This window comes from Colletotrichum abscissum (genome assembly GCF_030869225.1).
Source record: "Colletotrichum abscissum strain IMI 504890 chromosome Unknown Scaffold_75.1, whole genome shotgun sequence".
Lineage (NCBI taxonomy): Eukaryota > Fungi > Ascomycota > Sordariomycetes > Glomerellales > Glomerellaceae > Colletotrichum > Colletotrichum abscissum.
In genome coordinates, this window is record NW_026850520.1 from 50,772 (window position 1) to 70,645 (window position 19,874).

Sequence of the window (19,874 nt, forward strand, 5' to 3'; positions counted from 1 at the left end):
GAGTTCCATCGCTCTACAACCATCATCACTTCGGATCACAGCTGCAGCAGATCTGGCCAGGCGTCTCTCTTGAAATTAAGCATTAGTAACCCGCCGTTGCAGTCTCGAGACTGGCCCGCAAGCTGGCTTGTGTAGGGCGACAATTCTTGTCATTGATCAACAGGCAAGATGCTAGCAACAACGAACCTCGGTCGTATTTTTGGAGAACGATGCTCGAAAGCTGGGGAAGTCCTATCACTCACCGCGCGGATACCGAATTGAAGACAAAGTCGTGGGTATCGGGAACCTAACGCCTTTCCAACGCGCATTTGCCAGTTGCAGTCGCAACCATCTTTTCAGATGCGGCTTGAAATCACACAACACCACTGCAAGCCGTACCCGGCTGCTTGGCAGATGCTGTTTCATGCTTCCAGCTTGGGCAGGTGCCTTGAGATTTACGTGACGGCGGTGTGATCGCCGACTCCTAAAGCGGGCCCTCTTTGGTATCACCTAAGATGGGTATTCACATGGCCATCCATATAATGACGTTTGAACTACCAACAGGTCTTCGATGCGCGCAACCGCTTGCTTCAGGATCACGACTCAAGAGAGTGCCCGGAAGCGCACGCAAACGCGGACCGCAGTTTCTTCGCAATACCTCATACTTGATCGCTTTTCCAACCGCCCATGACGCTGTTCACCACATCTCCACAGCCGTTTCCCCCGGCCCAAGGTGCCATTTCTCCTCCAACAGGCCCACCAACAATCTCGGGATAATCTTGAGAGTTTCCCAGTCGGTCGCTTGACCGTTTGGCGAATGTCGAACAATTTCCTTTCTGATAACCTTGCTCTACCGGTGCCACAACGAACCGGGCCCTAGAATGCTGCTCGCCTCTGGTTCGACCGATAGTTGTAACGCTAATCCTGGTTGGCGCTGGTGCGGAAACGCTGCCCGTTGCAGATGCGACTCCAAGAACCCAAAGAGGAGAAAGAGACATTGGCACCCCCTTTAATCAACATGCTGCTTGCCACGCGCCCGGCATCCCCTGGCTTGTCTTGCATCTGTCTCTCCGCTTTGCCCACGTTGAGATGAGGTTGCCTCCTATCATTGCTCTCCGTTTGATTGAGTCCCTAACTCAATTCCCGAGTCTGTGCTTTCGGCTTCTTCCCATGCGTGCCATTTGCCCCCATCTGAATAGCGAACACCAACACCCATATCCACACTCATTCCCAGCTTTTGAATTCTTGGATTTTGAACCCCACCATCGCCATTCCTTTCGACATTCCACCAGAGGTTAACTTTCTCTCCCTCTGTTCCAACAGCCCGGTCTGTGTCTGCGACGTTGAGCCTGGTGAATCCGTCCGTCTCAGACAACACATACTCCTCGTCTCTCACTATTGTCACTCTCTTGTTATAAAGAAGACCTCACCGCTGGCGCGCCGTGTTCTGCAGACTTCTGACGTTACTGAACGTGTCGCAAACGTCACGAAACGCTCATTTCGACAACCGTTCGTCCTTGCGGAAGTCAATTGGATCATTTTCCATCCACACTCCCTTACAATGCTGTCTCAATACACTCTTTCGGCACTGGCGGTGCTGGCATCGCTTGCCCAGCCTGCGGTCGCTCAAGTTTCGACGAAATGTAATCCGATGAACACGACCTGTCCTGCCGACCCGGCTTTTGGCATGGACTACAACTTCAACTTCAACTCTACTCCCTCGACTGATGCCTGGGAAACCACTGTTGGCCCCGTTACGTACACCTCGGATAATGGCGCTGAATTCACGATTAGCAAGCAAGGCGACTCTCCGACAATTCGATCCAAGTTTTACTTCTTCTGGGGCCGTACTGAGATCCACATGAGGGCCGCCAAGGGAAAGGGTATTGTGAGCTCTATGATGTGGCTCAGCGACACCTTGGACGAGGTTGATTGGGAATTCCTTGGAATAAAGAACGACGCCTTGAGCAACTTTTTCGGCAAAGGTGTTCAGGACTGGCACAACGGTGCCGAGCACCCTGTGACGGGTAGCATCCAGGACGACTTTCACAACTATACCTGCGTGTGGACCAAGGAGAAGCTTGAGTGGTGGGTCGACGGCAACAACGTTCGCACTCTTCTCCCCAAGGACGCCAACAACTCCCTGGCCTATCCCCAGACTCCCATGCGCCTCAGTCTCGGTATCTGGGCTGGTGGAGATCCCCGCATGGCTGCGGGTACTAGAGAATGGGCTGGAGGTGACACCGACTACGCCGCCGGACCGTACACCATGTATGTCAAGTCTGCGCAGGTGACGGACTACAGCTCCGGAAAGGAGTACTCTTTTGGAGACAAGACGGGCTCCTGGGAGAGCATCAAAATTGCTGCGTAAGTCGTGCTCGTTGGACTGTTGCACGACAACCGAGCCCATGCTAACCTCAAATCTCAGCGGCAACTCAACTGTCAAGGAAGCTCTTCTGGAAGAACCTAGCAAGTCTGTGAGCGAAAAGTTCAACGAGCTCAGCCCAACCGCCAAAACGGCTGTATACGCTGGAGGTGTCGGCGTAGGCTGTGCTCTGATTGCCTTTGGTCTCTGGTACTTCATCCGCCAGCGTAGACGTGGCGCCAACGAGGCAAGCCTTGCCGCCAAGAGAGCCGAAGAAGAGCGTCTCGAGCTTGAGGGCTTCCACAAGCGCGGCGTCGACCCTGACTCGTTTGCTGGCGCGACAGGCACCGAGTACAATGCTGGCGCATTCAGCAAGAACGGCATGGTCCAGGAGAACACATACAGCATCCCGGCATCTCAGGAAAAGGGCGCGTGGGGTGCCGCGCCCATGGCCGCGGGCGCCGCTGGGGTTGGTGCTGCAGCTGGCATGCGATCATATAGCGACAACCCGAATGGCCACGGCCAGCTCATGTCTCCCTTGCGTACCCAAAGCCCTGGAATGCCGCCTTCGGGTCCCCTGCCTATGGCCCCGAGCCGTAGCGCATCGCAAGGAGGTTACTCTCGCCTCGGCTCACCTGACGGCCAACAAAGCCCTCCCCCGCCGATGAGCCCGCCTTCGCATGGATACAGCGACCATGGATTCGGCGCGCAGCAAGGCTACAACAATGGCGGTTATGGAGGCGCGAATCAGGGATACTTCAACAACGGTGGCGCCCAGGGAGGTTTCCGGTAGCGCCGATACCCACTCATTTTTATTTTTCAACGTCTTATCATTCTTTCCGCCAACGCACTTGCGGCCTTCTTGTGTTTCTTTTGAGCTATCCTGCATGAATATCCGAGCGATTTCCTTTTTTATTTTCTCATCTCGAGCGGACGATACGATAGGGAGGTAAAGAAAGAAAGTCCTTGATGGGCGTTTGATATGTACATCACTGGTGCCAAGATATCCTCTAGGTGTCCCGCTCCTTGTGGGGGCTAACGAGTTTCAATAAACGATATACCCGACTATCAATTCCCTCAAAATCCGTCTCCGTTGCTTCTGGTCTAGTGAAACTTCCCCGGATTGCGATGGCGTGTGAACAGCCTCGCTGGGGACTACGAGGTAGATCGCTTCAGTGTTCTGGTCGTGAACCGGTTTGCATGAAGTTTGCTCACGTCGATGACCAGGAACGGCAGTTCTTGCCTCACAGCAGGGTGTTGGTAGAAACGTTCATGCAAGCCTCATGGAAGCGTTCAATGCCATGAGTTCTTGGCGAGGCCTGCTTGTTCATTCATTGGTCAACCTTGATTTCACTTCACAATGTTAAAGGACAGATCGACTGTTCGCGGTTCAAAAGCTGCCCAAGTCATTCTTCGCGCCGATGAGAAGTTCAGGCGATCCACGTTGGAGAAGCTTAATACGCAGCAAAGTTATCGACAGGAATGTGAGGAGATTAACAACCTCTGTCTCCCAAACAAACAGTGGTTCATGCCAGAAGCACAACATCAGCGCGAGTCGCAACAGTTTGCTCAAGGTCTAGACCAATGCTAGAAGCCGAAACATTTCTGCGGGGGTGCAAAGTGTTTGGTCTGTAACTCTCAACGCATACCAGACGAACTGAACTTTGACCAATCTTGAATCAATCGAACAGCTGTGCTGTGCTCTCCGAACTGTGAGTGTGGTTCGTGCTGACGTTTGTGCAGTCACAGTGTAGCGCATGGCTCGCGTGGAGGCTTTGGATTGACTGTGCGCCGCAGGTGCAGGATATCATTCCAAACCCCAACCTTATTCCCATAAGGTTAAAGATCTCATAATGAAAACGATTCCGAACACCTCCTTTACCGAATAGTCGTACATTGAGATTACGATTTGGGATGCTGGGAAGTTTGCATGCGGAGCTCTCGGGAGTCGCAACAGATCGGGGACTATCCCGTGACGCTGATTAGAAAGACAAGTCGGGTTAACAGCTGAATAGATGCGTGTCAGACGAGGTTTACCCGTCAGGCAATTTCATACACTTTTCATTTACAGGGATTGAACTCGATCTCACACGATGATCTGCCATTGAAGCCCTGATCAAAGACAGCCTCGAGGGTACTTGGACAGCATATACAAAGTCGAGCTCGCCTTTTGGGGTTAGCGGGAGATGAGCAGAGTCTATCTGCCATGAACCTTCCGCCCAGGAAACACAATGGCTTAATGGGCAAGGTTTGCGGTTTCTGAGGCGTGGAATGTTTGCCGTCGCCTTTGACGAAGTCCAATCAGAGGGACGGAGCGGCACTTATCGGTTCTCCCCGGACGCCGACTATGATAGATGAAATGTTTTTTCACATTAGTTTGCACAGCAGTTGAGTCGAAAATTGGCATGGTGCAGGAAAGCTCGGGTATAGCAAGGGCCATCTCGCGGATACGGTCCAGTTGCTAATGGGATGTGTGCAAGAAGTCCCTAATGCAAGATGGTTTATCCACCTGGAGGGTGAAATAGATCCTGTGACCTCTCCATTTTGAAGACTGAACAGTCAGTGAAGCAACAACGCTAACTGATGACTGAACTATACTTAAGTATCGCTCACAGAAATGACCTGGTAGTCGGGTATGGCAGTGAGATGATCCTACCTTAATACGTGGAATAGGTACCAGAAACTTACACCTTTGTTGCTTGAGGGCGCATTATCACCCATCCTTATTCGGAAGACCTACCGGACTGCCAAGGGTCAATCCCAAGTTGAGGATTTCCGAAATGGAATCAAGCTGCCTGGCTCAGCTTAGCTAGAAAGTTTCGACTCTTCCTAACTGTAGAGGTTGCAACCATCTTATGCTTGCACCATGCGACCACTTCCCCCCTTTACAGCTTGAATAGAGTTAGATGGCACACCATCAAGCGTAGCAAGCCAAACGTGGAGGCATGAACTTCTGGTCCATTTGCCAGGAATCCTGGACAACTTTCATGAACATGATGGTACAATCGGCATGCTGCCGTTAGACCTTTGTCTAACACATGTCATCTCTGTAGGACGCCTCTGCTCTTGATACTCCGCCAGTTCGTGAGTGACAGTCACCAAACCCACGGCGCATACTGGTTGCAGCTCATCCGATCTGTGGGAGACAACTCAGGATGCCTCGGAGCAAAGCCGATCGAGGTAGCTTGCTGAAAGCTGCCCATCTTAGGTAGCTCTTTACGGATGCGTCGGAGAAATGGACATCCTTGGATGCCAGAGGGATAAACAACGTTTGAGTATGTCGACGAACTAGACCCGGTGCAATGCGAGCGTCAACAGTCCATTGATTGCTCGGCAGGCGACAATTCACGGGAAAGATGAACTACAACTGAAGTGATCCCAGACTATAAAGAACGGCACCACCCCCCGTGAGATATTGCTTTCTTTTCTCTTCACCAGACAGACAAGACAACAATCAGTTCAAGCTCACGATACCCTTCCAATTATACCCACCTTTGGTTTTTGATACCAGCACTTGCGGTTCGCTTAGATCGTCAGCATGCTCTACTCAAAGCTCTTCGTTGCCGCCCTCACCGGCATCAGCTGCGTCGCGGCTATGCCCGCTGAGCAGCCTGCCGAGCTGGCCAAAGCAGAGGCGTTTCCCCGTGGAGAATGCCGCGATGAACGCGACGAACTTTACTGCGGCCGCAGTGTTAAGGAGTTTACTCGCTACGGTAAATTATTTCAACGCATCATGAGCCAGGCCTCAGTCAGCTTTGCTAATGGAGCTTGTAGATGCGAAGAACAGGCTCTGTTTCGCCAACGATGGAGGCAACAGGCTCTTCTGCGCAATTCGTGAGCAGCAGGAGCTGGCTATCGAGCTGGCTCGCGAATTCGACAGAATTACACGATGCGAGATCGATCAGTACTACGGCTACAGAGAGCGCCGCTGCGAATGCTACCGCCGACGCGATGGAGACCGTGGCGGCAGAGGCCGCGAGTGCCGTGATGGTGATCGTGATGGCGACAGACGCGGCGGCCGTGATGGTGACCGCGATGGTGACCGAGGCCGTGGTGGTCGTGATGGTGACCGTGGCCGCGATGACCACGACCCCAATTGCAAGGGCGATGACCTTGCTTTCTGCGCGGCTAGTGAGGACTTGATCATCACCTATGGTAAGTCAGACATAATTCAATGCTGGTTCAATCAGGCAAAATGATAACACTCGCACAGAGCGTGGCGCCGAGATTTGCGACAGAAACCGCGGCAACTACGTCTTCTGCGCCAACCGGGAGCGCGGTGCTGCCCGCGACAAGGCCAGAGATCACTTCCGCGACCGCAACAAGAAGCAGGCCTAGGTCTTCCTTTTATTATTGTGCCTCTCATCTAGAGCATACAGCAGGTACCAACTGAACCAACTTGGGTGTGCAGGTTGAGGAGGGTGTGCTGAGCCAAGTCGAGTCTAATGGAATGTTTAGTCTGTAATCTGTATTTCGTATAGTGGATTAATCGGTGTGGAAACGACAGAGAATGGAAAGGAATAGTTAACCCTTGAATATGGAACCGTGATGTATTCGTCCGTGCTAAGCCCGCCAATATTCGCTTTGGGAGATCTTATCAATTTCTTCAGCTTTCACATCTAAAGGCATGTCTTGCGCCGCTTGCATAAATACTGCATCCTCATCTCAACGTGATACTGACCTTTGAGAACGGAGGATACTTGTCTACGGTGAATGGACCACAAACGATTATAAATGCCCAGGTAGGCATGGTCGATCGCTGTCTTCTGGTGGTCGACATACGCTTGCAGACGATCTACTCATTTGATTTTCTTCTTAGAGAAAGTAAATAAAAAAAATATGTTCCAGAGTCGCAGAAATGTGAGATAATTGAAGGATCAATATTTGAGCTGTAAGAAAGCACACTTCTAGTCAGTTCTTAGCCTGCTTTGTTAATTAAGTAACTTTAAGAAACAAGAGCGTTGTTGACTGCGGACCAATTGCAGTCCTTTCGTCTCGACTTTCCTTCCTAAAGTACGGCTCGACATTCCTTCCCGAGTTACAAGAGCGCGAATTGTGGAGACAGTCTCGGTTGCAGGGCTACTAATGCGGGGGGTTGGGAAAGATTAACCGACGCAAATGAAGACGTTGACGAACGTCGACAAAACAGCCCGAGCAAATTTGTCCCGCTGACGGGCCAATACGACTTGTTTGGAGTCTGGCTAATAGTATTTTTCTTAGGAAATTTTCGATGAATCTGGTAAACCGAAATCCCGAGATTAGTCCAGAGACACCCCCGCAACAATGTCCAAACCCCTGGGCCGTAGCAGCGGTGGTTGTTGGACATGTCGTATTCGCCATAGGAAATGCGACGAAGCAACTCCGACTTGTAAAGAATGCACAGATCGGCACATAGTATGCCATGGCTATGGAACGGAGCCTGATTGGGTCAAGGACCCTGTCAAGCTACAGGCGGAACTTCAACGCATCAAGCATGCTGTGAAACAGAACTTCCGCCGAACTCGAAAACTGCAGGCTTCTTCCACACGTTCATCCACCAGAGCCGTAACGGAGCCTTCTGGGGAAACTCTCGAAGAGTCAGCAATATTTTCGCCAGGCGGGTCTGAGTATCGTGAAGCTGAGCTCCTGACATATTATTTGGACTACATATTTCCCCTCCAATACGCCTATTACGTGGATAAGCCAGCACTCGGTGGCCGAGGATGGCTTTTCTGGCTTCTGTCCAAGCAAGGGCCGCTTCGTCAAGCCGCCTTTACGCTATCCGCTCTACACCAACACGCTATGTCGCAAAGTAAGACAGAAGAAATGGAGTCAGAGCTTATCCGGTATCACACCAATGCGATGCAAGAACTCCGTCAAGTTCTCATTCGCTGCGAGACAGATGGTTTCGCCAGCCATCCCGAACATCGCGTCGAGTTTCTTACTTGTGGCACTTTCCTCATCAGCTTCGAGGTATCCACTCTTCCAACTCTTGTTGAACCCATGGTTGCACGCTGCTAATGCTAAACTGGCTAGGTCTTCCAAGGAGGAACCACTAATTGGCAGTCACATCTGAACGCTCTTGTATTGGTCGCAGGTCAAATTGACTTGGAGAGCGTGGGAGGAAGGTCCGAATCTTCTACAAGACTTGAGACTGGATTCCAGAGGATTATGAGTGCGGCCACCAGATTCCATGTGTCACAGCTACTTTGGTTCGAGCTTCTGTCATGTGTTTCTACAGGTGAACCACCTAGGCTACCTTATCAAAGGTGGCTCAGCCACGAAGAAATCGATGTGTCCTGTGTCATGGGTTGCCAGAACTGGGCTATGCTAGCTCTCGGAGATGTAGCCTCGCTAGAGGCACAAGTTGCAGAGATGAATCCGAGAGCTTTGAGCCGCAAAATTGCAGACATCACTAAACGTCTCGAAGATGGTGTTGGATACTTGGGGGTAGAACAAAAGGTACCTAGTATACCTTCTCAATATTATGGGGTATGGAACAATACTAATTCGTCCGGTCAGCCCGATTCAGCTTTAATCTCGCAGTCGATTACCCGCATATATGCAACGGCAGTCCTTGTACAACTGCACACAATTTCAGCCAACATAGAAGACGCACCAGAAAACGCGCTTGAAACAATTCATAACGCAGTATCTGGCGTTATGGATGCTCTTCAAAGTGTGCCGGATGGCCTGTCTCTGAAACCTGTAACATGGGCTATGTGCGTCGCTGGAGCAATGGCAGCCCCAGATCAACAACCATTCTTCGAGAATCTGATTGAAGGAATCCTTGAAAGCTCGGGTTCCGGTTTTACAAACGTTGATACGGTGCTACGAGTTCTGAAGGAATGCTGGAGGGAAAGAGACTACCATGGTACCGACAACAGTGTTCCTAGAAATGCAATGTCACGGCTAGGGATATGTGCCCTTTTGATTTGAGCCGTGGCCAACCTAGATTCCTGCTCCTTGCATGACTTATCGCCGTGCAGGGCTATATTTGGGCATATGAGAACACTGTAGTACGGGGGAATGAGAGTTCAACGTTTCGAATCAATTGTGAGAGATATAGAAAGACACTAGGACGTCGCCGCTGCAGCCTGCACATTTTCGCGACCGAACCTGCAGCCCCTATTCACGTCCAGGCGGAACCTCTTCCTTGAACGAAGATACAATTCAGAAAGCTTGAGCTTGAGTACTACCGCCCTGGGTTCTAATCGTCAAGTACTTGAACTTTCAACGCCAGAGCACTAGGGTCTGAAGCTGTTTTGAAGGCCTTCTCACCATCTTCAAGAGCAAACCGATGGGTGACTAATGGTTTGAGATCAATGACTCCCTCAGCAACAAGGCCAATGGCCCGAGGATAGATATCTCGGTAGCGAAATTGGAACCGTAATTCAATTTCCTTGCCAGCCATGTACATGATGGGAATTGTGGCAAAATCTCTACCGCAACCGATAACGAAGACCATGCCGCCGAATCGGCAAGACTTCAGAGTTTAATCAGCACAAGTATCCCCGTCCAACGTACAATTCGTGTAAGTTAGATTACTTACGTATATACCGGTGACCACACTTGACTCAACGCCAGTACATTCTAGCACTATCTTGGCTTCTTGGCCAAGAGCTCCCTTGATATCCTCGGCAGTTGCCTGCGGCTCCTTTCCAGCAGTGATAAGCACAGTTCGTACTCTAGGAACTGCCTTTTTCGCCATGTCCAGCCTGGTCTGATTGATGTCCGTAATGACGATTGGGTTTGCACCTGCTGCGCTAGCAGCCAGCAAAGTGGCAATGCCGATGGGACCGGAACCGCAGATAATCACGGGATCACCCAAGCGAACGCCGGATCGCTCGAGCCCTGTCAGAGCCACTGAGAGTGGCTCGAGAAGAGATCCCTCTTCATATGACATTCCATCAGGAATCTTGTGAAGCCAGTCTTCTGGGTGCACGTGGTAGCGGGTAAGGGTTCCGTGATATGGGGGCGTCGAGTAGAAGACCACCTCTGGACAGGCGTTGTATCGGCCTGTGCGACAGAAGAAGCACGATGCCTTCATACAAGGGATGCCGCACTCGATGGCTACCCTATCACCAATCTTGAACTTCGTCACTTTGGGTCCTACGCCAACAACTACGCCTGCACTCTCATGGCCTAGCCCGTTTTCGCCCGTCACAACCATCTCGCCAATGTGACCTGCTTTCCAAAAGTGAACATCGGAGCCGCAGATGCCAGTTGCTCGCACGTGGATGAGGCACTCCCCTTCGCTTGGGGTCGGAACATCGAGCTTCTTGAGATACAGCTCATGTTCAGGGTTAGTATAAATTGCAAGGTTCTCGGGTTTTCGGCGAAGGATATCGACTGCATTTGATGTATCCATGGCAGGCATAAGTGGTTGATGAGTATGATTCTGATTTTGATGGCCAATACAGGCCAGGGACTCGAGATTCCGTGGGTGTCAATGAGGAAGTGAGGTGGGAACATCAACTCAGTGCGGCCAGCTTGTTATATACCGAGTACATCTGATCTCAAAAAGGTGGGCAGCTTGATTAGATGTCTATCGTTTCTGGCTGCATCACCTTCGGAATTCTTTACCCCTCCCTTACCCCCTCCGAGCTCGCTGGCCCTGTCGTTCACGTTAGATCGTTTCGTGCAGCCTCAACAAATTGGCCCAAACACATCGTCTCCTCACAAGACACCATACACGGCGCCGTCTCAAGTCACCACTACCCCACGTTCGGCGCACTGTCACCCGGTTGGGTTTCCGCCACATTGTTGATTTGGACGGAAACCCCCGCCCACTGCGACTCCCCGCACGCAGCCTATGTAAGCCTGGGGTTTTTATCTTCTCTATACTCTCTATACACATACCTCGCCCTTGATCGTAATCGACAAGCCCTCAAGAGAACTTGAGAGTAAGGATCAAGATCATCTCTCAGTCTCCTCTTCAGCTTAAAGGGTGATTCGAGATATACGACCACTGGACTTCAAGTCATCGTCATGTCTCTCAATGGAAAGATCGCAATAGTGACGGGAGGGGCTCGAGGAATCGGTGCTGGCATAGTTCGAGCTCTTTCTAAACAAGGCGCAAGTGTAAGTCCTGATCTTATTGCCCGAAACAGATTACCAGGTTGATCAATCAGAGCTTCCTTACTTGGTATATCCACAACGGCCTCATCTTAACCGAGTCGACCTGTGATGAGAATATTGATGTTAACATAGTGCAGGTTGCATTCAATTATGTCTCTCCTTCATCCGAAGCTGCTGCTCTAAAGTTGGTTGAGGAAGTAAAGGGGTTCGGGGTTCGAGTGACGTGCATTCGTGCCGATATGGCGTCTCCTGAGGCTCCCTCTCTTATTTTGAAAGCGGCTCTTCGAGAATTTCAAACCGACAAGGTCGATATTCTGGTGAACAACGCGGGCGTCGGAGGAAACGCACCACTCGAAGAAGTCACAATTGAAGACTATGATCGTCTGATGGCAGTCAATGTCAGAGCAGTCATCTTTATGACTCAAAGCGTCTTACCTCACATCAACCGCGGCGGTCGTATTGTCAACTTGTCTTCGATATCTGCCCGCGGTGGCTACCCGACTCAATCCGTTTATGCCGCATCCAAAGCTGCTGTCGAAGGTCTGACACGGGTCTGGGCCACAGAGCTGGGCCACAAATACGGGGTAACTGTGAATTCAGTCAACCCTGGCCCTGTCGATACTGATATGTACCGTGCTGCCGGACCTGTGCATCTTGCGAGGATGGAAGAACAGAATAATAAGGTTCCTGCCGAGCCCAGATGTGGAACGGAGGAGGATGTGGCAGATATCATTGTGTTCTTGTGCGAAGAAAGATCGCGCTGGGTGACCGGGGACACGATCTGTGCGAATGGAGGTATGGTATACACATAGAGAAGGATAGTCTTGAACTGTTTAGCCTTCGCGGCATTGGCGGGTCTCCCATATTGACATTGATAAGGCACATAACAATACGAAACTTCAGAAATAGAGATCTCGAGAGGGTTACCGCCTTTGGTGTCTCTTTGTGTTTCCGATTTCACTACAGAGATCCACCGGCCGACACCCCGAAATGGGCCAAAATGGACAAGTATTCGCTACGAGTGGCTAATGTAGAGATATTGCATGAGTCGTCGCGTGGTGTTGAGGGAGCTAGGCCAAATAAAACGCAAGCCAATCGGAACTTCATCGCGAATTAAGCGTAGCAAGTATGTCTAGACCATGGTATACTTGAGTCTCTTCTTAAAAATCAAGAACTTAAAGCTAGTGTTCACAGAAGTTCCATTCGGTCTTGAGCCAATCAGCCTCCTTCTCTTTCATCCACGTTCTTTCAGCCATCAGCTCCTTCCTCAGCTCCTTGGCCTGTTCCATTCCAATGGGCCACTTATCTCTGCTAAGGCTCTGTTCCCAACTCTCTCGAGCCTTCAACCAAGCGTCTTCGGAGTCAACCCACTCTTCCTGAGCCGTTTCCCACTGAATCAATCCCTGGTCATCTGATGCTGGGGCGGGCAATGGACCAGTCTTAGGCTCAGCAGGCCACCAGTGTTTCTGTTGAGGCGGCACGTTCGACGTGCTGATGATAGGAATGGCTGGGTCGACGAGGAAAAGAGCTACAATCTTCCTATGGCCAGGCTTTGAGGGATCTGCCAGCTTGAAGGGAGAGACTTGATGTTGGAGGAGGTTAGGGAAGAACAATGCCCGGCCGCCTTTTGTCTGTACTGATCCCACATTCTGAAATGTGTGGCCACGAGGTTCGATTGCGAATGCCTGCTTGATACTCCACCAGTCGTACTGCTCATAGTCGAGCGAGGTTCGTGAGCCAGAATCGTCAAGGTCTTCTCTGTTGGCACATGTCCGGAAGTTGAGAGTGCAGTCCGTGATGTTCTCACAATCGTAGTAGTACAGTGCTGTGCTGACAATATGTTCGTTCAGAAGACCTTCAGTATGCCAAGAGCCACCTTTGTATTCAGGGTTCTCTGGCGTGAGATGGATATTGGCCAACTTGACAATGACTTGACAGCGGTCTTTGCATCCAAAGAAGCCACTGCTTCTGATGTCGCAGGCGGCGAATTTGACGTGATCTTTGGCCTCGGGGTCAGCGTCAGGAAGCGCAGGGCCATGAGTCTCTCTGAACCAGGCTTTGTCACGAGCGTTGCGTCCCAGATCCTTTCGGTTTCGTGGGACTTCTCCCTCGGCGAGAGGGCGTGCCTGGGGCCTGCATGCACGGCGTCGACCGCAGATTTCCGGACAAGGGCACACTGGCTTCTGAACATTGGATGTTACGAGACGCTGAATCGCAAACTTATCCTCCCAGTTGTAGAGAAGATCCCAAGCTGGCAAAGACTTCTCAATGAGCTTCTCGATGATTGGATAGAGGTGAGCCTGCTCTACAGGATGAAGGTTGTTGATGTAGCTTGCAATTTTGGCTTTTCCTGTGATTCGATCGAGGTCCACATCACATGGTAGCCATTGAAACTCCCTGCTCAACACCTTGTTTCTCGAAGTACTCCTCCAAGAAGTGGCAGGAGATAGTGTAGCCTCCGCCTTTGTCGGCTGGCGTATTGTAGTACCCATGTCGCAGTATTCAAGAGCGTCATCAACGCCGATTGTGCGATCATGAAGCACCTTAGAGCTACCGTATACCAAAGGCCAGAGGGAGGGATGGACCAAATCTAAGACTTGATCATTGCTGTTAGGGTGCCAGTCTTTGCAGTCTGAGGGGACATCCTCAAGTGGCTTGACAGCATCTTGGATACACTTGGCGAACTCGGGGTTTAGGATGCTGTCAGACTTGATGACGGCAGTGCAGTAATCGTAGACCGGCATAAGCCCTGTCTGTTCATACACTTCCGCTTTCTTCCGTAGTTCACTGATGCACTGGAGGTCGTTAGCGCTGATATACTATAATGAAGACACAAGTCACCTTACCGCATCGGCCATAGAAGGAGTGAAGTGAGCATTCTCGATATACGATGCCCAGTCGATTGTCAAAGCCTCTGATTTCCACTTTGTAGCAATACTGTCGTCTTTGACCTTGAGCCACCACTGAGGTTTATCAGACAATTCGTTAACAACCCTCATCATGCAACATTCGCGGACCAGAAGCGTGACGGCTTCCCATTCGCCCAGGAACAAAACAGGAAATCTCTCTTTCAGACTGGGCATACGTCCAAGATTAAGACCTGCCCCGGGACGTTCGACAACCAGTTGTTCCAGAGTCAATTGAAACGCATCAGTGATCGTGACTGGACTTCAGGCCTATAGAGGCTCACCTTGAATGAGCAATGGTGGTATCTCCATACCGCCTGCTTAATGAGGAGGTTGAGACACTTGAACGAGAAGGCATTGAAATCGAGCTCGGTGTTTTTTTCAATCCAATACTTCGCATCAGACACGTCGGGGTCTTTCGGGCCAGCCCAAATGTCGAAGGCTTTTTGTTGACTGTCAGTCAACTTGACACGCTCGTGCTCGTGCTTCATGAATTCCTCCTCGTCGGACGTGAGAGGCACGGGACTGCTAAAGGCTTGAGTGGCCATAAAGCAGACGGGTATGTGGAAGAATGGATCGTGTTGTAATGAAGAGGCTTGGTGAGATGTTGTTGCTGCACAGTCTATAGGTAAGGTAAAATACTTTATATATATTTATTTCTAGGTGTTGACTAAGTCGGAACACCCCCATTCGGCCACCCCCCCCATTCGGCCACCCTATTAAAAGTAGGTCTAGGTATATCGCTACTAACTATAGTTAATTAATTAACTACTTTCTATTACTATTATAATATAGCTATTACCCTTACTAAGTAATTCGACCTCTATAGTTTAATTAGGACTAATTAAATACTTATTAATATTTTCTTAAGCCCTCTTTATATTTTTAATATTAGCGAACTTAGTATTTAAGTTTATTTAAATACTCTTTTTTTTTTTAAGAACTATATACTTAACTCTAGTTTTTAAAACTTAAACTTATTATTAAAATAAAATTAATAAAAAGGACTTCTTATTAAAAGCTTTTTTAATTTTATAAAAAAGTAAACGTTAAGTATTATAATTAGGCCTAAGCTTTATAAATAGCTTTAACTACTTATAGAAATTACTAGCTTTTTTAGGAGTTAACTAGTTAATAATAAACGCTATAAAGGTCTAATTAACGACTTTAATAATATTAGTAATTATTTACTTAGTATTAATAATATTATTTAATAATATAACTAGGCTAAATAATACTATAGGATTATTAAAAAATATAATTATATTAAGTAGTTATAAGCTAATTACTTTTTAACTACTTCGTATATTATCTCTTATTAAACTAAGTAAATAAGTAATAATATAATAAGCTAAAAAGTACCGCTTTTTAATAATAATAAAATTATTTACTATATCCTCCTTATTAAGCTCCTTTTTATAATAGGTTTTAATAAAACTAAAAATAGCTATATTTAATAACTAGAGGATATAAGAGGTATATAGTAATAAAAATAATAAATAAACGTTATTAATATAGTACTTTTATATAAATTCTATTATTATATAACTCCTATACTTATTTAAAATTAATAATCGAGGCTTTAATTATAAGTTAAGTCCCCTAGTTAAGGGGGGCTTAGTTTATAATAAGAAAACTATCCTTAACTATATAAGAGTAGTTTAGTCTATAATCTACTTATTATTTATTATTATAAACTCCTAATTATTAAGATTTTTAAAATTAAGGGGAAACTATTATTATTAAACCGACTTTTTTTATAAATTAGTAATAGTTTAATAGCTCTATTATTAATAAAAATATACTTAATAATAAAAATCTAAGAACGTAATTTAGGCTCTTTTTTTATATTATATTAATTTTAGCTATACTTAAAACTAGCCTATTAAATCCCTTATCCTTGAGGATATTAATCTTATTCATATTATATTTATTAACCTATCTAATATCCTTAATCTCTAGGATATTAAGTAATTAGAACTAAGGCCTAATTACTTTAATAAATACTCTATTAATATACTTTAAATTTATAAAACGACTTTTTTAAACCTTAATAAATAAGTTCTATTTTAAAAAAGTATTTATTTATCTCTTTTTAAAAGGATAATTATCTCCTTAAGCTTATAAAACTCGCTTAATAAATTCTTTAACTTATTTATAAATTAATATAACTTTTAAAATATATTAAATACGAACTTATTTAGCTAGCTTATTTTTTTATTAAAAAAAAAGCCTCTATTAGTTAATAAAAGCAATTACCCTAGCTTATTAACCTCGTTAATAATTTTAAAATATATTCTTTAAAATACTAAACTTAATTAAAGCCCTCTTAACTAAAGTACTACTTCTAATTATTTTAAGCGCTTAAATAATTTTATTTTTAATATACGATATTATAATATAATAAAGAATATATATATTAAAAAGAAATTCGTTTAGATAATAATTATAATTATTATAATAGTTTATAAATTAAGGGTAGGATTTTAATTAAGGGGGCTGGGAGGGATTTTTAGGGTGGCCGAATGGGGGGGGTGGCCGAATGGGGGTGTTCCGACTTACCTATGAAGTAATAGGAACCCCTAAAATTCTGTATATATATCGTAAAAGACTTAGGCAGAAGTGTGGGTTCACTTCGTTAAAAAGTTTAATCCGGCAGGCAGCATGAACAGAACCCCTTGTACAAGACTTAATATCCCGAAACCCCACCGGCCATTCCAAAAATGGTTGCGGCGATCAAACTGGCGATAGGCTGTTGCTGAGCATTGACTCACATGCTCCAGGTTGACAAGGATAACGTGCCGGCCACTGGATCGATAACTATACGAATAGGCAGGTCGACGTTAGCTTCCTTGGCTAAGACTAATAAAGTGAAATGTTCTCGTTTCAACGTCCCCCAGTGAAATGGATGAGGTACGTAGCATCTGTTAGAACCATCACAAATGGCTCACAAAATCTATCATCATGGGGTTTCAAAAGTGTGTAAGGTGATTTACGTTTCAAATATCGATGCCCCAACTAGCGTAAAGACGGATTACTCTGTAAATCCGAACAATTCGGCTGGATTCTATCCAGATGTTGTGGTCCAAAATCTCACTATTGTCCTTCAAGCCATCTCCGCAAGAAGATGAAAAATGTGAGTGAAAACCAAAAGAATTATTGCTCTTGGCCCTCAGCAAGAAAGTCTGCAAGCCTTTCGCTCCTGTTACCCCCGCAAAGCTTCATATCTATGTGTTATTCCGCCTTCATTCAGCATGTGTCTAGGACTTTGGTCCCGACTCAATGTTTTCCTCCACTTCGAAAAGATATAACGTAGGTTCAGGCTCGTTTCTCTTGCGCATGATATAGCGCTTAAACCACCATGGCAAGACCTCCAATAGTTGATAAGACGCATGCCGCCTGGTAGAGACCGAGAAAACGTCATCAAGTTCTTCAAGAGAGCGTTGTTTCGTCTCTGGAAGGAATAGAAAGATGAGAATCAAGCATATAACGCCAAAGACAGAATAAAGTGTGAAGACTCCCTGGGGCTTGATGGCCTGGAGAAGTGGCGGGGATGTTTGTGCCACGACGATGGCCCAGAAGTTGTTCGTTGCGACGGCCCAAGCCATGCCAACCTCACGATGTGATAGAGGGAAAACCTCGGCCGAATAGACAAACGCCACTGGCCCCTCTCCCGGACCATAGAATGCGGCGAAGATATAAATGAACAAGCAAATAACGCCGAGGTGTGAGGGACTACTCTGCGGAATGTAGAAGGCCATGCCTGCTGCTAGCATAGCCCAGCACATGTTCGGAAAGGTGACCAACAGCAGCGCTCTGCGGCCCCAGCGATCAATGGTCCACAAAGCCGGGATCGCGAAAAGGAACATTGCCATACCATATCCCCATGATGCCAGAAGAGCAATGGTGTTACTTGCCCCTGCTTCCACAAAGAGCGTCGAGGAGTAAAATGACATGAGATTGACTGCGGTTGTTAGTCAAGCGTTCTTGAACATTTCGGGAGTACGTTGTCCTACCTCCACAAAACTGCTGAGCAGCCATGATAACACCTGATGCTTGTGTCGCCCGACGGACCCTGGGGATGGTAAATAACTCCACGCATCTGGTGAGAAAGTTGCTGTCACCAAGCCCGTCAGCCTCCACTAATTCTTGCTCCTTTTCAAGCTGAGCGTTGACGAAGTAAAGATCCCTAGCGGCGAGTAAATTGTTGCCACGTAATCTCAGGAGTGACTCGTAGGCTTGGATAAACCTGCGCTTCTTCAATAGCCAGCGGGGTGATTCAGGTGTAAAGTAGATTCCCAGGAGCAAAGGTACTGCGGGGATCATGGCGGAACCAAGTTGAAGTCTCCAGGCGATGTCCCCAAACCCAACCAGAGCGAGATTTGCAAGGAATCCAAGCATGATCCCAAAAGCGCTGAAAAGTTGCCACGACATGACAAGAGCTCCACGTATGTTAGGTGGTGAGTTTTCAGCCGAGAATACGGGCACAGTAACTTCTTTCAGTCCCATTCCCATACCGAGAAGAATTCTGCAGATCAAGATCTGTGGCCAAGTCTGGCAAAGGGCTTGGCCTACGGGGCCGAGGATGCTGAAGATGGCGCCCAGGAAGATTGCACCGCGTCTTCCGAACCAGTTATTGACGGGATCAGACAGCCAACAAGCGCTGTTAGTACGCACAGGTAGTCAGTGATATGTCCATTATGGAATTGGCGAAGGACTCACATGACGCAAATAGCCATATACGGCGCGCTGTTGATGGCACCAATGATCCAGGAGTTTCTTGCACATGTTCCGGCTATTAAGCAGGCCTCGCCTTTGTCCGCAATCCCAAATGCTTGTGGAAAAGATAAATTTGCTCCATTTGACCCTGTTTGGTCCCAGCCCTGTATTGCTGCGCTCACCGAGTTCATAAGAATGGTGAAGTAGAGAGCTTTGGGATGCTTCCAGCGATGCTCGATTTCGTTTCTCAGAACGACTCGATCCTCTTCATTTAGCTCCGGTATGTCTTCGTAGGCTTTCGGAGTCTGTGCAGCCAACGCCCCCTTTTCGAAGTAGGTGATCTCGTTTTGAAGGCCTAGGCCGATAGCGAAAAGCCTTGCATCGATCTTGAGCTGTTCTCGGGGAATACCTTCAAGAGGGTTGCTCGGCCTGTGAGTCCGTAGTTTTAGTAAGAAGCATAAGATTAGACCGGGCTTCTTGGTGGTAGCCTACTCTCCAGTGACCATCTGGCTTTCACTGCGGCGAGGATTGTCATGGCGACTGATTTCGACAGCATTGCCCACTTCAAAGCCGCTCTTGAAACTTAGACGGTCAGTTGATTGTTTGACCAAGTATGGATGTATTTTGAGACTTACATGGTGTCATGTTTCTCTAGAGGTGAACTCGACATCTTGGCGGCTGATGGTTTGATACAGGAATAGGAGAGGTGGGAGGATTGAAATCTGGCAACAGAGCACCTTCTTGTCTCAGGAAGACTGGTGGAAAGACGGGAGAACGGCGGAAGAACCCCCAAGTAGTGATACCTATGGCTTATGAACCTTGAAAGACAGGCGCTGGAGTGACTA

General features: G+C 47.7%; 8 protein-coding genes across 8 annotated transcripts; 4 read left to right on the forward strand and 4 right to left on the reverse strand.

The window, feature by feature from the left end:
• Positions 1 to 638: 638 nt before the first annotated feature.
• Positions 639 to 977, reverse strand: CABS01_15858 (uncharacterized protein; the record flags this gene model as incomplete). Its single annotated transcript, XM_060549191.1, has 1 exon — positions 639 to 977. One exon carries the CDS (start codon positions 975 to 977, stop codon positions 639 to 641), a length of 339 nt encoding a protein of 112 aa, XP_060390883.1.
• A 563-nt stretch (positions 978 to 1,540) lies between these two features.
• CABS01_15859 (glycosyl hydrolase family 16) lies at positions 1,541 to 3,137 on the forward strand (the record flags this gene model as incomplete). Its single annotated transcript, XM_060549192.1, has 2 exons — positions 1,541 to 2,346; positions 2,408 to 3,137. 2 exons carry the CDS (start codon positions 1,541 to 1,543, stop codon positions 3,135 to 3,137), a joined length of 1,536 nt encoding a protein of 511 aa, XP_060390884.1.
• A 2,745-nt stretch (positions 3,138 to 5,882) lies between these two features.
• CABS01_15860 (uncharacterized protein) lies at positions 5,883 to 6,682 on the forward strand (the record flags this gene model as incomplete). The annotated part of the gene is made up of 3 exons (XM_060549193.1): positions 5,883 to 6,057; positions 6,119 to 6,499; positions 6,558 to 6,682. The coding sequence occupies 3 exons, from the start codon at positions 5,883 to 5,885 to the stop codon at positions 6,680 to 6,682; spliced, it is 681 nt and encodes a 226-aa protein (XP_060390885.1).
• Positions 6,683 to 7,627: 945 nt separating this feature from the next.
• Positions 7,628 to 9,262, forward strand: CABS01_15861 (uncharacterized protein; the record flags this gene model as incomplete). Its single annotated transcript, XM_060549194.1, has 3 exons — positions 7,628 to 8,296; positions 8,360 to 8,785; positions 8,822 to 9,262. 3 exons carry the CDS (start codon positions 7,628 to 7,630, stop codon positions 9,260 to 9,262), a joined length of 1,536 nt encoding a protein of 511 aa, XP_060390886.1.
• A 271-nt stretch (positions 9,263 to 9,533) lies between these two features.
• On the reverse strand, positions 9,534 to 10,703 carry CABS01_15862 (L-arabinitol 4-dehydrogenase; the record flags this gene model as incomplete). Its single annotated transcript, XM_060549195.1, has 2 exons — positions 9,534 to 9,809; positions 9,876 to 10,703. 2 exons carry the CDS (start codon positions 10,701 to 10,703, stop codon positions 9,534 to 9,536), a joined length of 1,104 nt encoding a protein of 367 aa, XP_060390887.1.
• Positions 10,704 to 11,314: 611 nt separating this feature from the next.
• On the forward strand, positions 11,315 to 12,216 carry CABS01_15863 (uncharacterized protein; the record flags this gene model as incomplete). Its single annotated transcript, XM_060549196.1, has 2 exons — positions 11,315 to 11,444; positions 11,537 to 12,216. 2 exons carry the CDS (start codon positions 11,315 to 11,317, stop codon positions 12,214 to 12,216), a joined length of 810 nt encoding a protein of 269 aa, XP_060390888.1.
• Positions 12,217 to 12,585: 369 nt separating this feature from the next.
• CABS01_15864 (uncharacterized protein) lies at positions 12,586 to 14,858 on the reverse strand (the record flags this gene model as incomplete). Its single annotated transcript, XM_060549197.1, has 3 exons — positions 12,586 to 14,199; positions 14,251 to 14,367; positions 14,595 to 14,858. The coding sequence occupies 3 exons, from the start codon at positions 14,856 to 14,858 to the stop codon at positions 12,586 to 12,588; spliced, it is 1,995 nt and encodes a 664-aa protein (XP_060390889.1).
• A 2,712-nt stretch (positions 14,859 to 17,570) lies between these two features.
• On the reverse strand, positions 17,571 to 19,699 carry CABS01_15865 (uncharacterized protein; the record flags this gene model as incomplete). Its single annotated transcript, XM_060549198.1, has 5 exons — positions 17,571 to 18,274; positions 18,327 to 18,973; positions 19,033 to 19,458; positions 19,522 to 19,611; positions 19,665 to 19,699. The coding sequence occupies 5 exons, from the start codon at positions 19,697 to 19,699 to the stop codon at positions 17,571 to 17,573; spliced, it is 1,902 nt and encodes a 633-aa protein (XP_060390890.1).
• Positions 19,700 to 19,874: the final 175 nt, after the last annotated feature.